The sequence below is a fragment of the Lynx rufus genome, unplaced genomic scaffold (genome assembly GCF_022079265.1).
Source record: "Lynx rufus isolate CCGP_SWC_20201006 ecotype Redwood Valley unplaced genomic scaffold, mLynRuf1.p SCAF_2, whole genome shotgun sequence".
In the NCBI taxonomy this organism is placed as follows: Eukaryota; Metazoa; Chordata; class Mammalia; order Carnivora; family Felidae; genus Lynx; species Lynx rufus.
In genome coordinates this window covers 194,875,435-194,892,813 of record NW_025814834.1, presented here as the reverse complement: position 1 = coordinate 194,892,813, position 17,379 = coordinate 194,875,435, and the positions used below count along the sequence as shown (strand labels likewise).

The 17,379-nt window shown below is 39.6% G+C and overlaps 1 protein-coding gene across 1 annotated transcript in view; it reads left to right on the top strand.

Annotated features, from left to right (window-relative positions):
* Positions 1-17,064, top strand: part of AGO3 (argonaute RISC catalytic component 3) — a 116,294-nt gene extending 99,230 nt beyond the window's left edge. The window contains exons 15-19 of the mRNA XM_047084531.1: positions 1,728-1,922; positions 2,262-2,396; positions 6,911-7,012; positions 15,397-15,596; positions 16,118-17,064. Of these exons, the coding sequence (XP_046940487.1) occupies positions 1,728-1,922; positions 2,262-2,396; positions 6,911-7,012; positions 15,397-15,596; positions 16,118-16,226 (741 nt within the window). The 3' untranslated portion in view covers positions 16,227-17,064. The remainder of the gene's footprint in view (positions 1-1,727; positions 1,923-2,261; positions 2,397-6,910; positions 7,013-15,396; positions 15,597-16,117) is intronic.
* The last annotated feature ends 315 nt before the right edge of the window (positions 17,065-17,379 follow it).

Sequence of the window (17,379 nt, the reverse complement as noted above, 5' to 3'; positions counted from 1 at the left end):
CTGCTTATAATTCTCTCTCTTTCTTTCTCTCTCTCTCTCTCTCCCTCTTCCCCCCCCCCGCCCCTCCCCCGCTCATGCATGCTTTCTCTCAAAATAAACATTTTTTTTTAAATATTTGAGTTCCAGAGATTATGCTTCATAGGTCTGTGAGTAAAAGATATAAAGAAAAATGAAGCGTTTGAATGGGTCTTCTTTATTACTTACCTCCTTTCTCTTCTTCTCTTTAAGAATGTCTTTTTGTCTCTCTTCCCTTACTAATCTTTATATATACCAACAACATCTATAAATTAGAATCTTGTTAAATGTAAAGTGCAGGGGTGCATGGTTGGCTCAGTCAGTAGAGCATGTGCCTCTTTTTTTTCTTTTTTAAATTTATTTATTTATTTTGAGAGAGAGAGTGCATGTGCATGGGCAAATGGGGGAGTGAAAGGGAGGAGGGTAGAGGGAGAGAATCCCAAGCAGGCTCCACACTGTCAGTGAGGAGCCGGATGTGGGGCTCAAACTCATGAACTGCAAGATCATGACCTGAGCCAAAGTTGGACACTTAACTGACTGAGCCACCCAGGGCCCCTGAGCATGCTAATCTTGATCTCAGTGTCATGAGTTTGAGCCCCACTTTGGGTGTAGAGTTTAAAACTAAAAACAGGGGCACCTGGGTGGCTCAGTCAGTTGAGCGACCGACTTCAGCTCGGGTCATGATCTCATGGTTTGTGAGTTCGAGCCCTGCATCGGGCTCTGTGCTGACAGCTCAGAGCCTGGAGCCTGCTTCGGATTCTGTGTCTCCCTCCCTTCTGCCCCACCCCCATCCCTGACACTCTGTCTCTCTCTCTCTCTCCTTCAAAAATAAACAAACATTAAAAAAATTTTAATAAATAAATAAAACTAAAAACATATTTTTTAAATTTTTTTAATATTTTATTTATTCTTCAGAGAGAGACAGAGCATGAGTGAGGGAGGGGCAGAACAAGAGAGGGACACAGAATCTGAAACAGACTCCAGTTTCTGAGCTGTCAGCACACAGCGTGATATGGAGCTCAAACTCATGAATCTTGAGATCATGACCCTAGCTGAAGTTGGACGCTCAACCAACTGAGCGCCCTGATTTTTTTTTTTAATGTAAAGTTCAACCTACTCATAGGAAAATAGTTTTGTTTTTGAAGATTTTATTTTTAAGTAATCTCTGTACCCAATGTGGGGTTCAAACTCACAACCTTGAGATCAAGAGTCATATACAGGGGCGCCTGGGTGGCTCAGTCGGTTAAGCCTCCGACTTCAGCTCAGGTCACGATCTCACGGTCCGTGAGTTCGAGCCCCGCATCGGGCTCTGGGCTGATGGCTCAGAGCCTGGAGCCTGTTTCCGATTGTGTCTCCCTCTCTCTCTGCCCCTCCCCTGTTCATGCTCTGTCTCTCTCTGTCTCAAAAATAAATAAACGTTAAAAAAAAAAATTAAAAAAAAAAAAAAAAGAGTCATATACATTCTACCAACTGAGTCAGCCAAGTACCCCAGAAAATAGTTTTTGACCCTGTACTGGATCTTTTATTCTCTTCTTCACTGGGAATTATCAATTTTTTATTACTTTGAAAATGAACAGTAATAATGTTATATAGTAAATTACAAATTTAAATGAAATCCATGTGCTTATTTTCAGTTTTTTTTATTGTAAAACTCATAATCATGGAGCTTTGATTGTCTTAATTTCTATTTTTCTTTCCTTTTTCCAACCTAGGTTGTAGGTAGTATGGATGCCCACCCAAGCAGATACTGTGCCACAGTAAGAGTTCAGAGACCCCGACAGGAGATCATCCAGGACTTGGCTTCCATGGTTCGAGAACTTCTCATTCAATTTTATAAGTCAACTCGGTTCAAACCTACTCGTATCATCTTTTATCGGGATGGTGTTTCAGAGGGACAGTTTAGGCAGGTTGGTTGCCTGGGATCTCATCATTCTGTGGTTAAATCAGATACTGGGTTTATAATATGGTATCTAGTTCTAAAGTTAGAAGCCTTAATTAGGTTGAAAATTCTCAAAAGTCAAAATTTGATGGTTCCTTAGATTTTCCCTTCTAAAAAGCTTACTATGGATGTGTAAGCCTTGATTGCTAACATCATTCTCCGATAATAGTTTAAATGGAATAAAGAAGTGTATTTAACTGTAAGGTGATAAGATTAAGAAGTCCTGAAACTAAATTATGATCTTAGTTTGAAGCATATATAAGAGAACAACTGACTATATCAAATGTTTCCATTTCATCTCCTCTAGGTATTATATTATGAACTACTAGCAATTCGAGAAGCCTGCATCAGTTTGGAAAAAGACTATCAACCTGGAATAACCTACATTGTAGTTCAGAAGAGACATCACACTCGATTGTTTTGTGCTGATAGGACAGAAAGGGTAATTTTACATCTGTTGTAATGCTATAAGACAAACTTACCTCAGATAGCTCTTAACAGAGCTCATAGAACACTTAACAGAGGCTCTCTGCCAAGCAGAGGTCCCAATATATACTAGCAGATTATGAGTATAAAAGCATCCAAATAGGTTGTTGCTTTTAATTTTCTAGAATTTCTGTTAACCAAGTTCTATTCTCCAAGTATTCAAAATCCTGTTAATGCTTTTTGTTATTGTGAAGAAATTCTTTGTTTTGTTTTTTTTTTTTTAAGGATGGGAGAATCTTTTTTTTTTTTTTTTTAATGTTTTTTTTTTGTTTTTTTTTTTTTGTTTTTTTTTTGGTTTTTTTTTTTTTTGAGAGAGAGAGACCAAGAGACAGCATGAGCTAGGGAGGGGCAGAGAGAGGGGAGACACAGAATCTGAAGCAGACTCCAGGCTCTGAGCTGTTAGCACAGAGCCTGACACAGGGCTTGAACTCATGGACCATGAGATCATGACCTGAGCCAAAATTGGATGCTTAATCAACTGAGCCACCCAGGTGCCCCTGGGAGAAGCATTTTTTAAATTTTATTTATTATTACTTTTTTTTGAGAGAGAGAGAGCAGGGGAGGGGCAGAAAAAGAGGGAGAGAGAGAATCTTAAGCAGGGCTGAATCTCAGTGACCAGAGGTCATGACTTGAGCCAAAATCAAGAGTCAGACTCTTAACTGACTGAGCCACCCAAGTGTCCTGAAGCTCATAGTTTTAAACTTATTCTTTCTATTCCTATGTGTCTTAAATGTTCAGAGGGAATAAGGTACATTCATTTTTTAAAATAATCTTGTAAGAATTAGTTTTTTTAAAAGCTAGGGACTTGGGGCACCTGGGTGGCTCAGTTGGTTAAGCATCAACTTCGGCTCAGGTCATGATCTCACAGTTCGTGGATTTGAGCCCCACATCGGGATGGGGCTCTGTGCTGACAGCTTGGAGCCTGGAGCCTGCTTTGAATTCTGTCTCTCCCTCTCTGCCCCTCCCCTGCTTGTGCGTGCTCTAACTAGATAGGTAGGTAGGTAGGTAGGTAGGTAGATAGATAGATAGATAGATAGATAGATAGATAGATAGATATTTTTAAAAAAACACCTAGGGACTTTCTAGAGTGATTAGTGGAAATTCATGTAAACCAACTTTTAAATAATGCTTCCTTTAAAATTCACAGAAGTTTTTTTGAGATTTTGTTTTTTTAATGTCTATTTTTTTTTTAATGTTTATTTATTTTGAGAGAGAGAGAGAGCGTGCACCACTGGGGAGGAGCAGAGAGAGAGAGAGAGAGAGAGAGAGAGAATCCCAAGCAGGCTCTGCACTGTCAGCATGGAGCTAGACAGGGGCTTAGTCTCACAAACCGGGAGATCGTGACTTGAGCCGAAACCAAGAGTCAGACACTTAACCGACTGAGCTTCCCAGGCACCCCAGAATGTCTCTCTCTCTTTTTTTTTTTTTTTTTGTTCTTTTGATGTTTATTATTTTTGAGAGAAAGAGACAGCAAGCAGGGAAGGGGCAGAGAGAGAGGGAGACACAGAATCAGAAGCAGGCTCCAGGCTCTGAGCTGTCAGCAAAGAGCCCGATGCAGAGCTGGAACTCAAAGACCGTGGGATCATGACCTGAGCTGTAGTTGGCCGCCCAACTGACTGAGCCATCCAGGCGCCCCTCTTTTTTTTTTTTTTAAATGTTTATTTATATATTTAGAGAGAGAACACACACACGTGCAAGCGGTGAAGGAGCGGGGAGAGAGGGAGAGAGAGAATCCCAAGCAGGCTCTGCAGAGCTTAATGCAGGGCTCGATTTCAAGAAGCACAAGATCATGACCTGAGCTGAAATCAAGAATAGGACACTTAATGACTGAACCACTGAGGCACCGCAAGATTTTATTTTTAAGTAATTTCTATACCCAATGTAGGTCTTGAACTCACTACCCCTAGATTAAGAATTTCATGCTCTACCAACTAAGCCAGCCAGGCACCCCCTCACAGAATTCATTTTTATGTTTTGTAGTATGACTATGTATTTTATAATTAGAAAGAGGAGGAGGTGTAAATACCTAGGGAAATCTGTATTCTTGTCTGCATGAAGCATAGGCAAGTAACAGTCTTGCTGTCATTTCCATTGCTCCATTCCCATCCTTCAAACTGTGGAGCAGAGAAATTTGAGAATTGCAAGTGTTAGTGTCTCCTTGGGGAAAGGGTTCAACAGAAAAGACTGAGAAGTGTATGCTAGGTTTGGTATATATTTTGTCTTTGGTTACACTCTCCATGTAACTTTGGGCAAGTAACTTAACGTCTCTGTGCCTGTTTCCATCCCAGCAAGGTTTGGGTGATATTAATTTCTTCCTTATTTGGATTGTTAAAAGGATTAAATAAATAAAAATATGTAATATACCTAAAACAGTGCTTGGCACATACATGCTAAGCACACAATAAAGGTTGGCTAGTTGTAGAGTGGTGGTGATTGTGGTAATAATAGAGGAAAAGAAAAAAGAAAAATAATAGAGAAAAGGAAATAATCATAGCAGACTAGGTATTTGTTATAGGTATTTGTAATAAATTTAACTCATTTAATCATCACAACACTATGAGGTATTTATTATCATTTTCCACAGAAGGAAACTGGGGCATATGAGGTTAAAGAACAAGGTTTACAAGCCTAGTTGTTGGTAGACCTAGGACTCAAATCAGGCACTCTGGCTCCAGAATGCTTATAATCACTGTTAACCTCTCTGATGGCAGTAGTGTTAGTTTTTTATTGTGGCCTCCAGTTGTTAAAGGCCTTTGACCCCAAATTTCTATGTAATTTTTTTTTGTGCCTGAAAAACCAAATGTTTCTTCAGAAGCAAGATTAGGAAAACCTAAGTTAGATTTAATGATTACTAGCATCTGATGTTTAGTCATGTTAGTCCTTCATTTGTCAGCTTCTCTTTCACCTTTGTTCTAAATACTATTACTAATAATAGATGAGAGGTAGTTAAAATACCATGCCCTAGATAGAACAACTAGAAACCGGTGAAGCTGTGATATGAACCCATTCTGCTGTCTCTGTAAGTAAAGTAAACCTTTTTATACGTGTTAATTTGATTTGTGTATTAAGAATAGGCATAATTTAGTTGATTATGAACTGTTTTCTTTGTTTTGTGCTTAGTATGAACTGTTTTCTTTGTTTTGTGCTTAGTGAAGGCTAAGCTACATAGCTGTATAGCTACATAGCTATATATAACTCATGCCACTACCTGATAGTGGTCCCTCACATGCAGAAAGAATGTCTGAGTCAGTAAAATAGTTTCTAATTTGCTAACCTTATAAACCTAGACTTAGAATTACTGATTTTAAATGTGTTAGAGATACAGAGGTAGAGGTGAGTATACATATGCATTTTGAAGTGTTTTATTAGGAACCTTTTGGGGCGCCTGGGTAGCTCAGTTGGCTGAACGTCCATCTTCAGCTCAGGTCATGATCTTATAGTTTATGGGTTCAAGCCCCATGTCAGGCTCTGTGCTGACAGCTCAGAGTCCGGAGCCTGCATCAGAATCTGTCTCTCTCGGCTCCTTGCAAAAATAAACAAATAAACTTTAAAAAATAAGCCTTTCCTTATCAGAAATTTTGAACCATTTCAGTCACATTCACACCATCGCCATCATGGTGTTGGCTTCCTTACAAGATGTTAAAACTGCTAGTATGAAATAAAAGGAATAGGACCTTTGCAATCAGTTCCATATTTCACTACCAGTTCAGCCCTTTATTGTGTGCTGTACAGCAAATTATTTCATATTCCTGAGCCTAGGTTTCCCAAACAGGAGGGAATAACACCTGACTTGCAGGATTATTAGGATTAGAAATAGTATACGTTAAGTGCCTGGCACATAGTTAACAAATGGTTACTACTGTTGTGTGTTGTCAGCATTCTTGCTCTCTAAAAATACAGTGTTTCCAAGGAAAATGCTAGTTTTCATAAATTACACATTCAAGAGTGCCTGTTGTTCACAGGTACCATAAATTGGAACGTGTATAGCAGATTTGTTTTTATTTTTATTTTTATTTCTTTTGGGGGAGGGGGAAAAAAGGGAGAGAATCCCAAGCAGGGTCCACAAGGTCAGTATAGAGCTTGATGGGGCTCGAACTCCCAAACGATGAGATCATGACCAGAGCTGAAACCAAGACTTGGAGACTTAACCTGACTGAGCCACCCAGACACCCCTAAAGTAATTTTAAGAAAAATTTTACGTGTTCCACCCATATTGGGATCACCTGCTAGTTAAGCACCAATAGACACTAGTAACTCTTTGTTGTTTATCAGCTCTCACTTTCAGCACTATGTAAGAATAGGAACCAGGACTAGAATAAGGTTTCCGGTTAATGCCTGCTCAAGTAGTATTTCAAGTTAAAGGTAGTGAAACACAGGATCAGCTGATATATTTATACATTTTTAAAAGTGCTTTTAGATACATTCTTTACCTTTGTCTCATTTGTTTAAACTTTGGCCGAACAAATCTAGGTTGGAAGAAGTGGCAATATCCCAGCTGGAACAACAGTTGATACAGACATTACACACCCATATGAGTTTGATTTTTACCTCTGTAGCCATGCTGGAATACAGGTAAGCCTACACTTTCAGCAAAATGTTCTAATTCAGGAATTTCCATTCTTATGTGTTTTGTTTTGTTTTAATCTTTTTTAACGTTTATTTATTATTGAGAGAGAGAGACAGAGCACGAGCATGGGAAGGGCAGAGAGAGGAGGAGACATAGAATCTGAAGGAGACTCCAGGCTCTGAGCTGTCAGCACAGAGCCCGACACGGGGCCCGAACTCACAAACCCAGCGAGATCATGACCTGAGCCGAAGTCAGACACTCAACCGACTGACCCACCCAGGCGCCCTGTTATGTGTATTTTTTTAATTGAAAGAAACACTGTTTTCTACACTCTAAATTGTTTCCACATGAAATTAGATGAAACTTTCAGTAAATAAATTTCTTTCCCTTTCTTACCTTGGGGAGAGGGGCTTATTTCTACTAAAATACCAGAATGTAAGTAGTTTAACAGAATAAATCTCCCAAACTAGGTCCTCAATTTAACCTAAAACTTCAAAAATTTTAAAATACTTGATTCTTCCTTTGACATTTGCTTCTTTTTGATAATAATACTTCATAGAGAACTCTGGCATTTACTGGCAGATATTGAGCATGTGAAAGAGTTTATCAATTTGTAGCTTTAAGTTTCAGTGAAATAATTTTAGAGTCTTACTCTTTCCGGGGCACCTCGGTGGCTCAGTCGTTTAAGTGCCTGACTTCACTCAGGTCATGATCTCACAGTTCATGGGTTCGAGCCCCTTGTCAGACTCTGTGCTGACAGCTTGGAACCTGGAGCCTGCTTTGGATTCTGTGTTTCCCTCTCTCTCTGCCCCTCACCCACTCACTCTCTGTCTCCCTCTCCCTCTCTCTCTTTCTCTCTCTCTCTCTCAAAAAATAAACATTAAAAAAAAATTAAAAGAGTCTTACTTTTTTCATAAGATCACATTATTTGTTAGCTTTATTACTTAGTAGAACATAAGCTTTATTTATTTTAAATGAATCCTCTTATTTATTTAGTTAGGTATGTTGAGAGAGAGAGAGAGAGAGAGAGAGTACAAGCTTGAGTAGGAGAAGGGTAGAGAGTGGGGGAGAGGAAGAGTCCCAAGCTGGCTCCAAGTTGTAAGCATGGGGGCGCCTGGGTGGCGCAGTCGGTTAAGCGTCCGACTTCAGCCAGGTCAAGATCTCGCGGTCCGTGAGTTCGAGCCCCGCGTCAGGCTCTGGGCTGATGGCTCAGAGCCTGGAGCCTGTTTCCGATTTGTGTGTCTCCCTCTCTCTCTGCCCCTCCCCCGTTCATGCTCTGTCTCTCTCTGTCCCAAAAATAAATAAACGTTGAAAAAAAAAAAACAAGTTGTAAGCATGGAGCCCGATGTGGGGCTTGAACTCACAAACTGTGAGTTCATGACCTGAGCCAAAGTCTGACCCTTAACCAACTAAGCTACCCAGGTGCCCTGAACATAAGCTTAATTCAGTGTTTCTCGAACTTTTCAATGACAGAGTGAACCTCTGTTCCTAGGATGTCTGACAGAATGTAGCACCAAACTATTTTAGGTTACTTGCCATTGATTAAAACAAATTTCAGGAAGATGTTCTATGCTGAACAGCTGTATCTCAAAGTCTTGTATGTCCCACATACACTAACCCCTTGTTCCACTCTTACAACTTTAAAATTATTATCCCACTCATTTATCTGTGTTCTTATATCTGTTCCATTTCACAGTTAGTGAATCAATGTCAAACATTTCCACTGTGGGTGGTAACAGTCATTTAGCAAAACAAAGTTAAAAGTACCTTCCAGAGATAAAATCTGTAAAATTGGAGCACATATTTTTTCAACGTTTATTTATTTTTTGGGGACACAGAGAGACAGAGCATGAACGGGGGAGGGGCAGAGAGAGAGGGAGACACAGAATCGGAAACAGGCTCCAGACTCTGAGCCATCAGCCCAGAGCCTGACGCAGGGCTCGAACCCACGGACCGCGAGATCGTGACCTGGCTGAAGTCGGACGCCCAACCGACTGCGCCACCCAGGCGCCTCTGGAGCACATATTTTTTAAACGAGTGTTTCTGTCCATGTATCCCATGGAACACTACTGCTGTGACTTTTCAATAAATATTATAGAAAAGAAAAAAAGATTTTTCGTTCAGATGAATTCTGGAAATGCTGGTTAAACAGAATTTTTTACTCTAGATTTTTTGTATGCTACTGATAGGCAAATGGTCATTATGAATCTTAAAGGCAGAGGTACTTCCATACTGTGTTTAACCAGCAATTTTAGGGACCAGTTTTCCTTTTGAACACTAAATTGAAACTTTAGTCAGTAAATAACCAGGAACATTTCACAAGGACTGAGGATGGTTTTTTACACATCTTCTCAGCTTTATTAGAATTTTCAAACTTCTCAGAGATAAAAACAGGAGTCTTGGGTTTTGTTTTGTTGTTGTTGTTGGAGTCTTGTTTTTTTACCAGCTAAAATTAAAAACCCAATCATTTCTAACCAGTATAAGAGATTATTTTTTTGTGTCATTGTTTTTAACTTTATCAGTGATTAACAGACCCTTCAACATTTTGGCCAAATTCCATAACATTTAATGCTTTTTATTGGTCTTGTTGGTATTATTTTCTCCCTTCTGCATTTTATTTTGAGGTAAAATTCACACTCATCTTTAAAACTTAAATTTACAAATCACATCAAAGCTTGCTACTACTCTGTTCCGCCCTTTACCTGCCCAGATCAGGCTAGAGCTTTGGTCCTGGTAACTTTGAATAGAGGAGGGGACCATGGTCTGATTCTGAGATACCTCTTTCTCCTCCTCCTTCAGGTACTCTAACTCATCTCGTATTGCTGCCAGTCTGCTAGTATTTAGGAGCTCCTGCACTTATGCTCACTTTCAGTCCTTTAGGCTCCTAAAACTGTTTATAGTAATTCTTACCATTCCAGCCCTGTGGAGATGGCAGAGTGGGCCTGTGGGCTCTGAGTTCGGGAAGTGTCCAGCTGGGGCATGAGATAAAAGTCTCCCTTTCCAACAGGTTATCTTTATAATGGATTCTCCTGGAGTCCCTCTTATTATATTTTCATGAGAGAGAGTGTACCTTTCCTCACAACTGCAATTCCATGTTTTCACAAAACCTATAATCATTCTTTTCCTCTACTGGGAGGATGGGGATTAGGTGAGAAGAGGCCAGCACCAGGGAATTGATGGTAAGACCTGTCCTAAGCTGGCTTCTCTCAGTGAGCCCTTGAGGAGAGGTGGCTGGCTCCAAAGATTGGTAATTCTTTAGACTGTGGGGTGCCTAACACCTTTAGTCCTCTCCTTCAGACCCTAGTTGCAATTCCAGGACAGCAGGGGGGAAAAAAAACCCACCTGACATACTATTAGAAATGTGTTAACTGAAGGGAGCCTGGGACCCCTCTGAGCCTCCACAGGGAGTTCTCCTAAAAAGATAAATGCTCCCTGTTGAGGAATCACAGCAGACAGTGTCCTAAATTATAATTTCCTGATATAAATCACCACAACTTCAAAGATCTCCTTCACTATTGCTTAACAATCCTTGAACTCCTCTTTTGTTAGCTCTTAATACCATTTTCCAAGGGGCCCTAACCTTGGTCTCTTGCCCTGACACTCAGAACATGACCCCTTCCTTTTACCTCAGTAAGAAACTATACTGTCAGTCACGCCTGCTTTCTTCTCCCCTTTCTCACAGGAGGAAAGGTTCAGTGTGCAGTGTTCGAATTTGCTCTCGCCTGACTCGAGTTGGTCTCAGTTCACCAGTTATCCTTCTTTTTGTACCTTCAGTCATTTCCAAGCTTCTGACCTCAACCCCTTAGCTGACACTTCCCCATCCTAAACTACAGTTCCTTGGTCCTGTATTTCCCTTCAAGTTATTCTCTCGTATATTTCTTCCATTTGTAACTAAACTATTCTTAAAACAATAGCCTAAAGACATTCACCTGAAATTTAAAGAGACAAATGATATTAAGGATATAGAACAACTGAAACTTTACATTTTGCCAGTGTGAGTATAAATTAACATGAACATTTTTCAAAACTGTCTTGTCGTCATCTACTAAAGTTAAATATATGCATACTCTGTGACCCAGGATCTCCAAGATACCCAACAGAAAATGCATATCTATGTTCACCAAAAGATAGTACGTTAATGCTTAGAGTAGCACTGGTCATAGTCAAAAACTACAAACAATTCAAATGCCCACAATCAGTAGATTGGAGAAATAAATAATGTATATTTATACAACAGAATATTCTACAACAAAGAGAATGCTGCAACAATATGGATGGATTTCACAAACACAGTGTCAAGCCAAGGAAGTCATACCCGAAGGGCACATGACTGTGATCCAGTGATGTGATTTATTATAAAGTTCAAAAGCAGATACAATCTTTAATGTCACCTATAATGTTAAAAGTCCAGTTACTGAAGGCAGAGTAGATAGGATGGTGACCACAAAAGGGCACAAAGGGACTTCTTGGTTGCAGTTAATGTTCAACTTCTTGATTTGGGTACTGGTTTCATGGGTATTTGTGAACATTCCTCATCCTATACACTTATGGTCCATGTGCTTTCCTCTGTGTATTTATATTTCTGTAAAATGTTTATATTAACAGAAGAGACTATAATTGGCTGTATCCTCTTCAATTTATAGCAGCCTTCCACTGCTGCTTCTTGAACTCTGCAACATTCAATACTGTTGTCACTCACTCGTTGAAACCATCCACCATTTGATTTCCATACACATTTTTCTCTTTTCATCTTGCCTTTCCATTTGTTCTTCATTTAGTTTAAATTTTTAAGTTTAAATATTTGTGACTTTGAAATCTCTTTACAGAGAGAACTTTTTCCAGACCTTGAGGTTGTTTTTGACTACACCCTCTCACCTGCCACCCTTCTCAAATCCACCCCTCAACCCTGTAGAATTTACCATCTCACTCTCAGACCCTTCTCATCCTCACTTCCCCTGCTTGATTCAGCTCTCATTATTACTTTTCCTGTACAATTGCAAAATGATCCTAAGTGCCCCCATTTAATCTGTTCTCCCTCATTAATTAAAACATAAGACCCTATCATTCATCTATTTCGTGCTAACATATCCATTGAAGGTAAAGTCTCATTTTCTTAGGACAGCATACATACTCAATTCCTGATGTCTGCATCCTGCTCCCTTCACTTCTGCTACACCTCAGTCTGTTTTGCTTTTTTTCTCCTACTCTTCCTTCCTCCTTTCCTTTCTTTTTCTCCTCCTCTCTATATCTCCTCCCTTTCACATACACAAACACACAGAAACACAACAGGACTACAGCCATTCTAAACAGCCATTCTAAACAGAGTTCTCATAACTCTCCTGACCATGTCTCTCCCTTACCTTAATTACTCCTTCCCTAATTTAGTCCTGTTCATCCCTTAAGATTCATCTTGAGGATCAGCTCCTCCCAGAGCCTTTCTTATATCCTTCCCCAAGACAAATGCCCCTCCTCTGCACTGCCTGAGCACCCTATGCATACCTCTTTATTGTATTCATTAGACAGCATTGTAACCATGCTTCTGTTTCTCTCCCCCTTACACTAGTCTGTGAAGTCCCAAAAGGCAGAGACTACTCATTCATTCAGTCAACAGATATTTATTGTGTCTGCCTCCTAGAAGATAGGTGTTGATGCTAGGTATACAGAGAGAACAAATAAATACAGTCCCTTACTTTTATAGGTTGTTGGGGGGGGGGGGGGAGACCTATTAAGTAAGTAATCTCACAAATCCATATTTATAAGTTGGGATAAGCATAATAAAAGAAAAGTAAAGCTAGGAAGAGAGATTTTAGTGGGGAACTGATTTAGGTTGGGAGATCACATTTGAGAAATGACATTGAAGGTAAAATCAAGAGGAATAAGTGGGAGTTAAGCCAAGAAGGGGGAAGAAAATTCCTGCCAGAGGCACATACAGGCTCTTTGGTAGAAAAACGTTATCCATTGAAGGAATCAAATGGAGGCTGTGACCGCAACATGGGGGTAGGTTAGAGAGACAAGCCGGGGCTGAATTATACAGGCCTTGTCAGGCAGGGATGAGCACCTGGATTTTAGTCAAAGTGCATTGGAAAGCCATTAAGAGGCTTTAAGCTGGACATGAACATCGTTAGGTATATGGTGTGTGTATGTGTGTGTTTTAATTCACTCTTACTGAAAACAGATTCTCCTGGGGAATAAGAGTTGTGTAGGGGACATCAACTAGGAGTCTTAACATAATCCAGGCAAAAGATGATGGTGATGGAGACAAGAACAGTGATAGAACTGAATGAGTCACATGTATTTAGGGTTTTTACTCTGTCTCTTCCCTGTGCCTGAGATGCTCTTCCCCCCAATCTCACAAGCCCTCTGTTATCATTCAGAGCTCACATCCATGTCTCCTCTTCATGCATTACTGTGCGCCTGGCATTCAATACGGGACATGGCATATAGTGAGTGTTCAGTAAATACTGAATGTGTGAATGTACAATATAAATGCATTATAAGCCTATAATTTGGAGGAGCTAAGATTTGGTAATTTGAATTTTATCCCCAGAATCTTATGCAGTATCTAACAAATGATGCTCAAATTACTTGTTAAAGTATTAACTCATCTTTCTCCTTTTCTCTCTTGCTACTGCCATTTCCTTAGTTCAGATCTTCATCATCATGTGCTCAAACTAATGCAGCAGCCTCCTGGATGTTCCCCCTTGCTTTCAGTCTCTTCCTGTTTCTTTTTTTTTTTTTTTTAATGTTTATTTATTTTTGAGGGGGAGAGAGCGTGAACAGGGGAGGAGCAGAGAAAGAGGGAGACATAGAATCCAAGGCAGGTTCCAGGCTCTGAGCAGTCAGAACAGAGCCCAACGCAGGGCTAAAATTCACGAACCATGAGATCATGACCTGATCTAGAGTCGGATGCTTAACCGACTGAGCCACCCAGGTGCTCCAGTCTTCCTATTCCTAATCCAGGCTCCATGTTATTGCTATTACTTTAATAAAACCCCAGTCTCATCCCAACTAAAGTCTCTCTTGTTTAAAAAACAACCAAAAAACCCAACATGCAGTACTTTCCCTGCTGCCTACAGGTAGAAGTCCAAATTCTGAGGCATGTCATTGAATCTGATTCCAAACCTTATTTTCAGACTTCATCTTTTTTCCCTTGTGCACCATACTCTGCTCACACAGGTCTATTAGCCATTCCCCCTGTGCTTTTGGTAAGGCTGTTGACTCTTTCTAGCGTCTTCTCACACTGGCTGCCCAAAAATGACAAAATCTCCCTCTCTCCCCTTCCCCTTGGTGAAGAACCATGGCTTAGCCCTATAATTACTTCCTTTGGTATTCTCATACAGGACTAAGTGCCAGTAGTACTATAGCTTTTGTTAGTTTCTTTTAAATTATAGATGCCATTAACTCCTCTACTAAATTATGTTTTCCAAAAGAAAGGAAACCTTTGACTTTGTTTTTCTTTGAATCTGCAGTATCTAACATAGTAACTGTTACAGAGGAACTCAACTAAATGTTCTGGGTTTTTTTATTATAGTAAAATTATACAACATACAACTTACCATTTTAACTACTTCTAAGTGTACAGTCTGTCACATTAAGTACGTTCACATTGTGTGCAGCCATAAGACCATCTATCTCCAGAACTTTTTCATCTTCCTTGACACTCTATACCCATCAAACACTTAACTCCCCATTCCCCTTCCCCACCACACCCCTGGCCACTGGCAGCCACCACTGTACTTTCTGTCTCTCTGAATTTGACTTCTCCAGTTACCTCATATGAATGGATCATACAGTATTTGTCCTTTTATGACTGGTTTATTTCATTTAGCATGTGTCCTCAAGGTTCATCCATGTGTTAGACTTTTTTTTTTTTTAATTTTTTTTTAACGTTTATTTATTTTTTTGAGACAGAGACAGAGCATGAACAGGGGAGGAGCAGAGAGAGAGGGAGACACAGAATCCGAAACAGGCTCTGTCAACACAGAGCCTGACGCGGGGCTCGAACTCATGGACCGTGAGATCATGACCTGAGCCGAAGTCGGACGCTTAACCGACCAAGCCACCCAGGGGCCCCTAGACTTTTCTTTATAAGCCTGAATAATAGTCCATTGTATATATATACCACCTTCTATCCATTCTCCCATCATTGGATACTTGAGTAGCTTCTGCCTGTAGGCTATTGTGGATATTACTACTTTGAACAAGGGTGTGCAGATATCTGTTTGAGTCTCTGCTTTCATTTCGTTTGGCTATGTACCCAGAATCAATTAAGTAAAGTATGTTTTATTTTACTAATGTGCAAAGCTGGTTTTTTAATATAACTTGGTCTGTGATGAGCATTTATTTAAATGTTTAAAAACCAACAGAACATCCACTGCCTTCTCTACAGGGTACCAGCCGTCCTTCACACTATCATGTTTTATGGGACGATAACTGCTTTACTGCAGATGAACTTCAGCTGCTGACTTACCAGCTCTGCCACACTTACGTGCGCTGTACACGATCTGTTTCTATACCTGCACCAGCGTATTATGCTCACCTGGTAGCGTTCAGAGCCAGATACCATCTCGTGGACAAAGAACATGACAGGTAGTATAAAAGCACAACAAATACAGATTCTCACCCAAAACCAAGTATGGGTCAGCATGTTAGGCTTTTCTTGCAAAATTTCTTTTAAGTGTTTCCATGTATGTGCCTCTCTGCCACAAGCTGTTAGAGGACTCAGTGGTCCATATGAAAAGGAACAATAGGCAGAACTGACTACCCAAGATAAGGGATCCGTTAAAATGTGCACTTTAGGCTTATTAGTATTAGAATGGTATAGTGATTTAGTTGCTTTACCAGGTTAATTCAAGGGAGAGATCATTGCTAATAGACAAAATGATGGGATGTCTGAGATTTGCTTCTAAACAATCCTGGGGAGGTGAGAGAAGTAAAACAAAATTGGCCTTGGGTTAATAATCATTGAATCTGGGTGATAGAAATGTTCATAATGCCAGCCTCTCTTTTTTTAATATAAATAGTTTTGAAATTTTCTATGAGTAATATTTTCTAAAATTACTACATCAGAATAGGGTTTGTTTTTGTGTTCATTGCCACTTCTCTTACAGTGCTGAAGGAAGTCATGTTTCAGGACAGAGCAATGGACGAGATCCACAAGCTCTTGCCAAGGCTGTACAGATTCACCAAGATACCTTACGCACAATGTACTTTGCTTAAAAAGTCCAAGAATATTCTCTGAGAGGAAGAATTGAAAAGATGCATCGACATAGAGCGTATGTTTCCAGTGGAGTCAGTTGAGTGGGAATGCCTCCAGCCATACAGCAACCAACACTGTGTGGGGACCAGGGTCTGATTTTTATGTTAATATAAGGAAGATTGTTTACTTCATCAAGGAACACAGCACCATTATGCAATATGAAACCAGCCAACTGCTTTTTTGTGCGGTCTCCTTAGGAAGTATCGCCATTGTTTTGTTTTCACTTTCTTGTAGTCTAACCCTTTTAATGCCTTTACCTCAAGTTGCTTGGCAGCACAACTATCTTTGCAAAAAAAGTACAGAAAAAGTAAATGACGGTTTAAAAAAAAAACACACACACCTTACATGAATAATCAAAGTGATTGTTCACAATTATGTGTGCAAAAAAATTAATGTGCATTCGTGTATTCTTGTGAAAGGTATCTGTGTATATTTTAAATATATACATGTATACTTCATATGCATATATATCTGGATCTACACTGACAGTAGATATATATGTGTCTGTGTGTGTATTTTATAGTTCATTCCATCGGGAAACTTTCTTTCCCTTTTATCATCCTCCCACCACCACTTTGATTTCTCTCTACCTCCCTCGCCTTCATCACCTACATTTTTTTTTCCTGATGCTACCAGTGACATTCAGATGTTCACGTATCTGGTTCATTTGGATATGAAGCATGGCAAACTAGAGTTTTATTTTTATTTTGCACACCCTACTCCTGTCTCTGGTCTCATACACAATTCTAAGTCCTCAACTCTTGATATTGCTTTCTTAAACAAAATTATTATATATATACACACACATGTATATGTATGTATATATATGTGTGTGTGTGTGTGTGTGTGTGTATATATATATATATATATATATACGTATATATATATATGAAGTTTCTATGAGAGTGTCTGCCCACTCCTGCTCTGAACTTAACATTTGCCATTTGTGCAATGTGTATATAAGCAGTAGCAATCTTAAACTATTATTTTTCTTTAGTTTGTTAAAGCTGCTATAAATATAAAACTTTGTCAGAAGTTGTAACTCAGAAATTTCTCTATAACTGATATGTATTCTAAAGCCTTCTGTTGCTATGGGTTATACATGAAAATCCC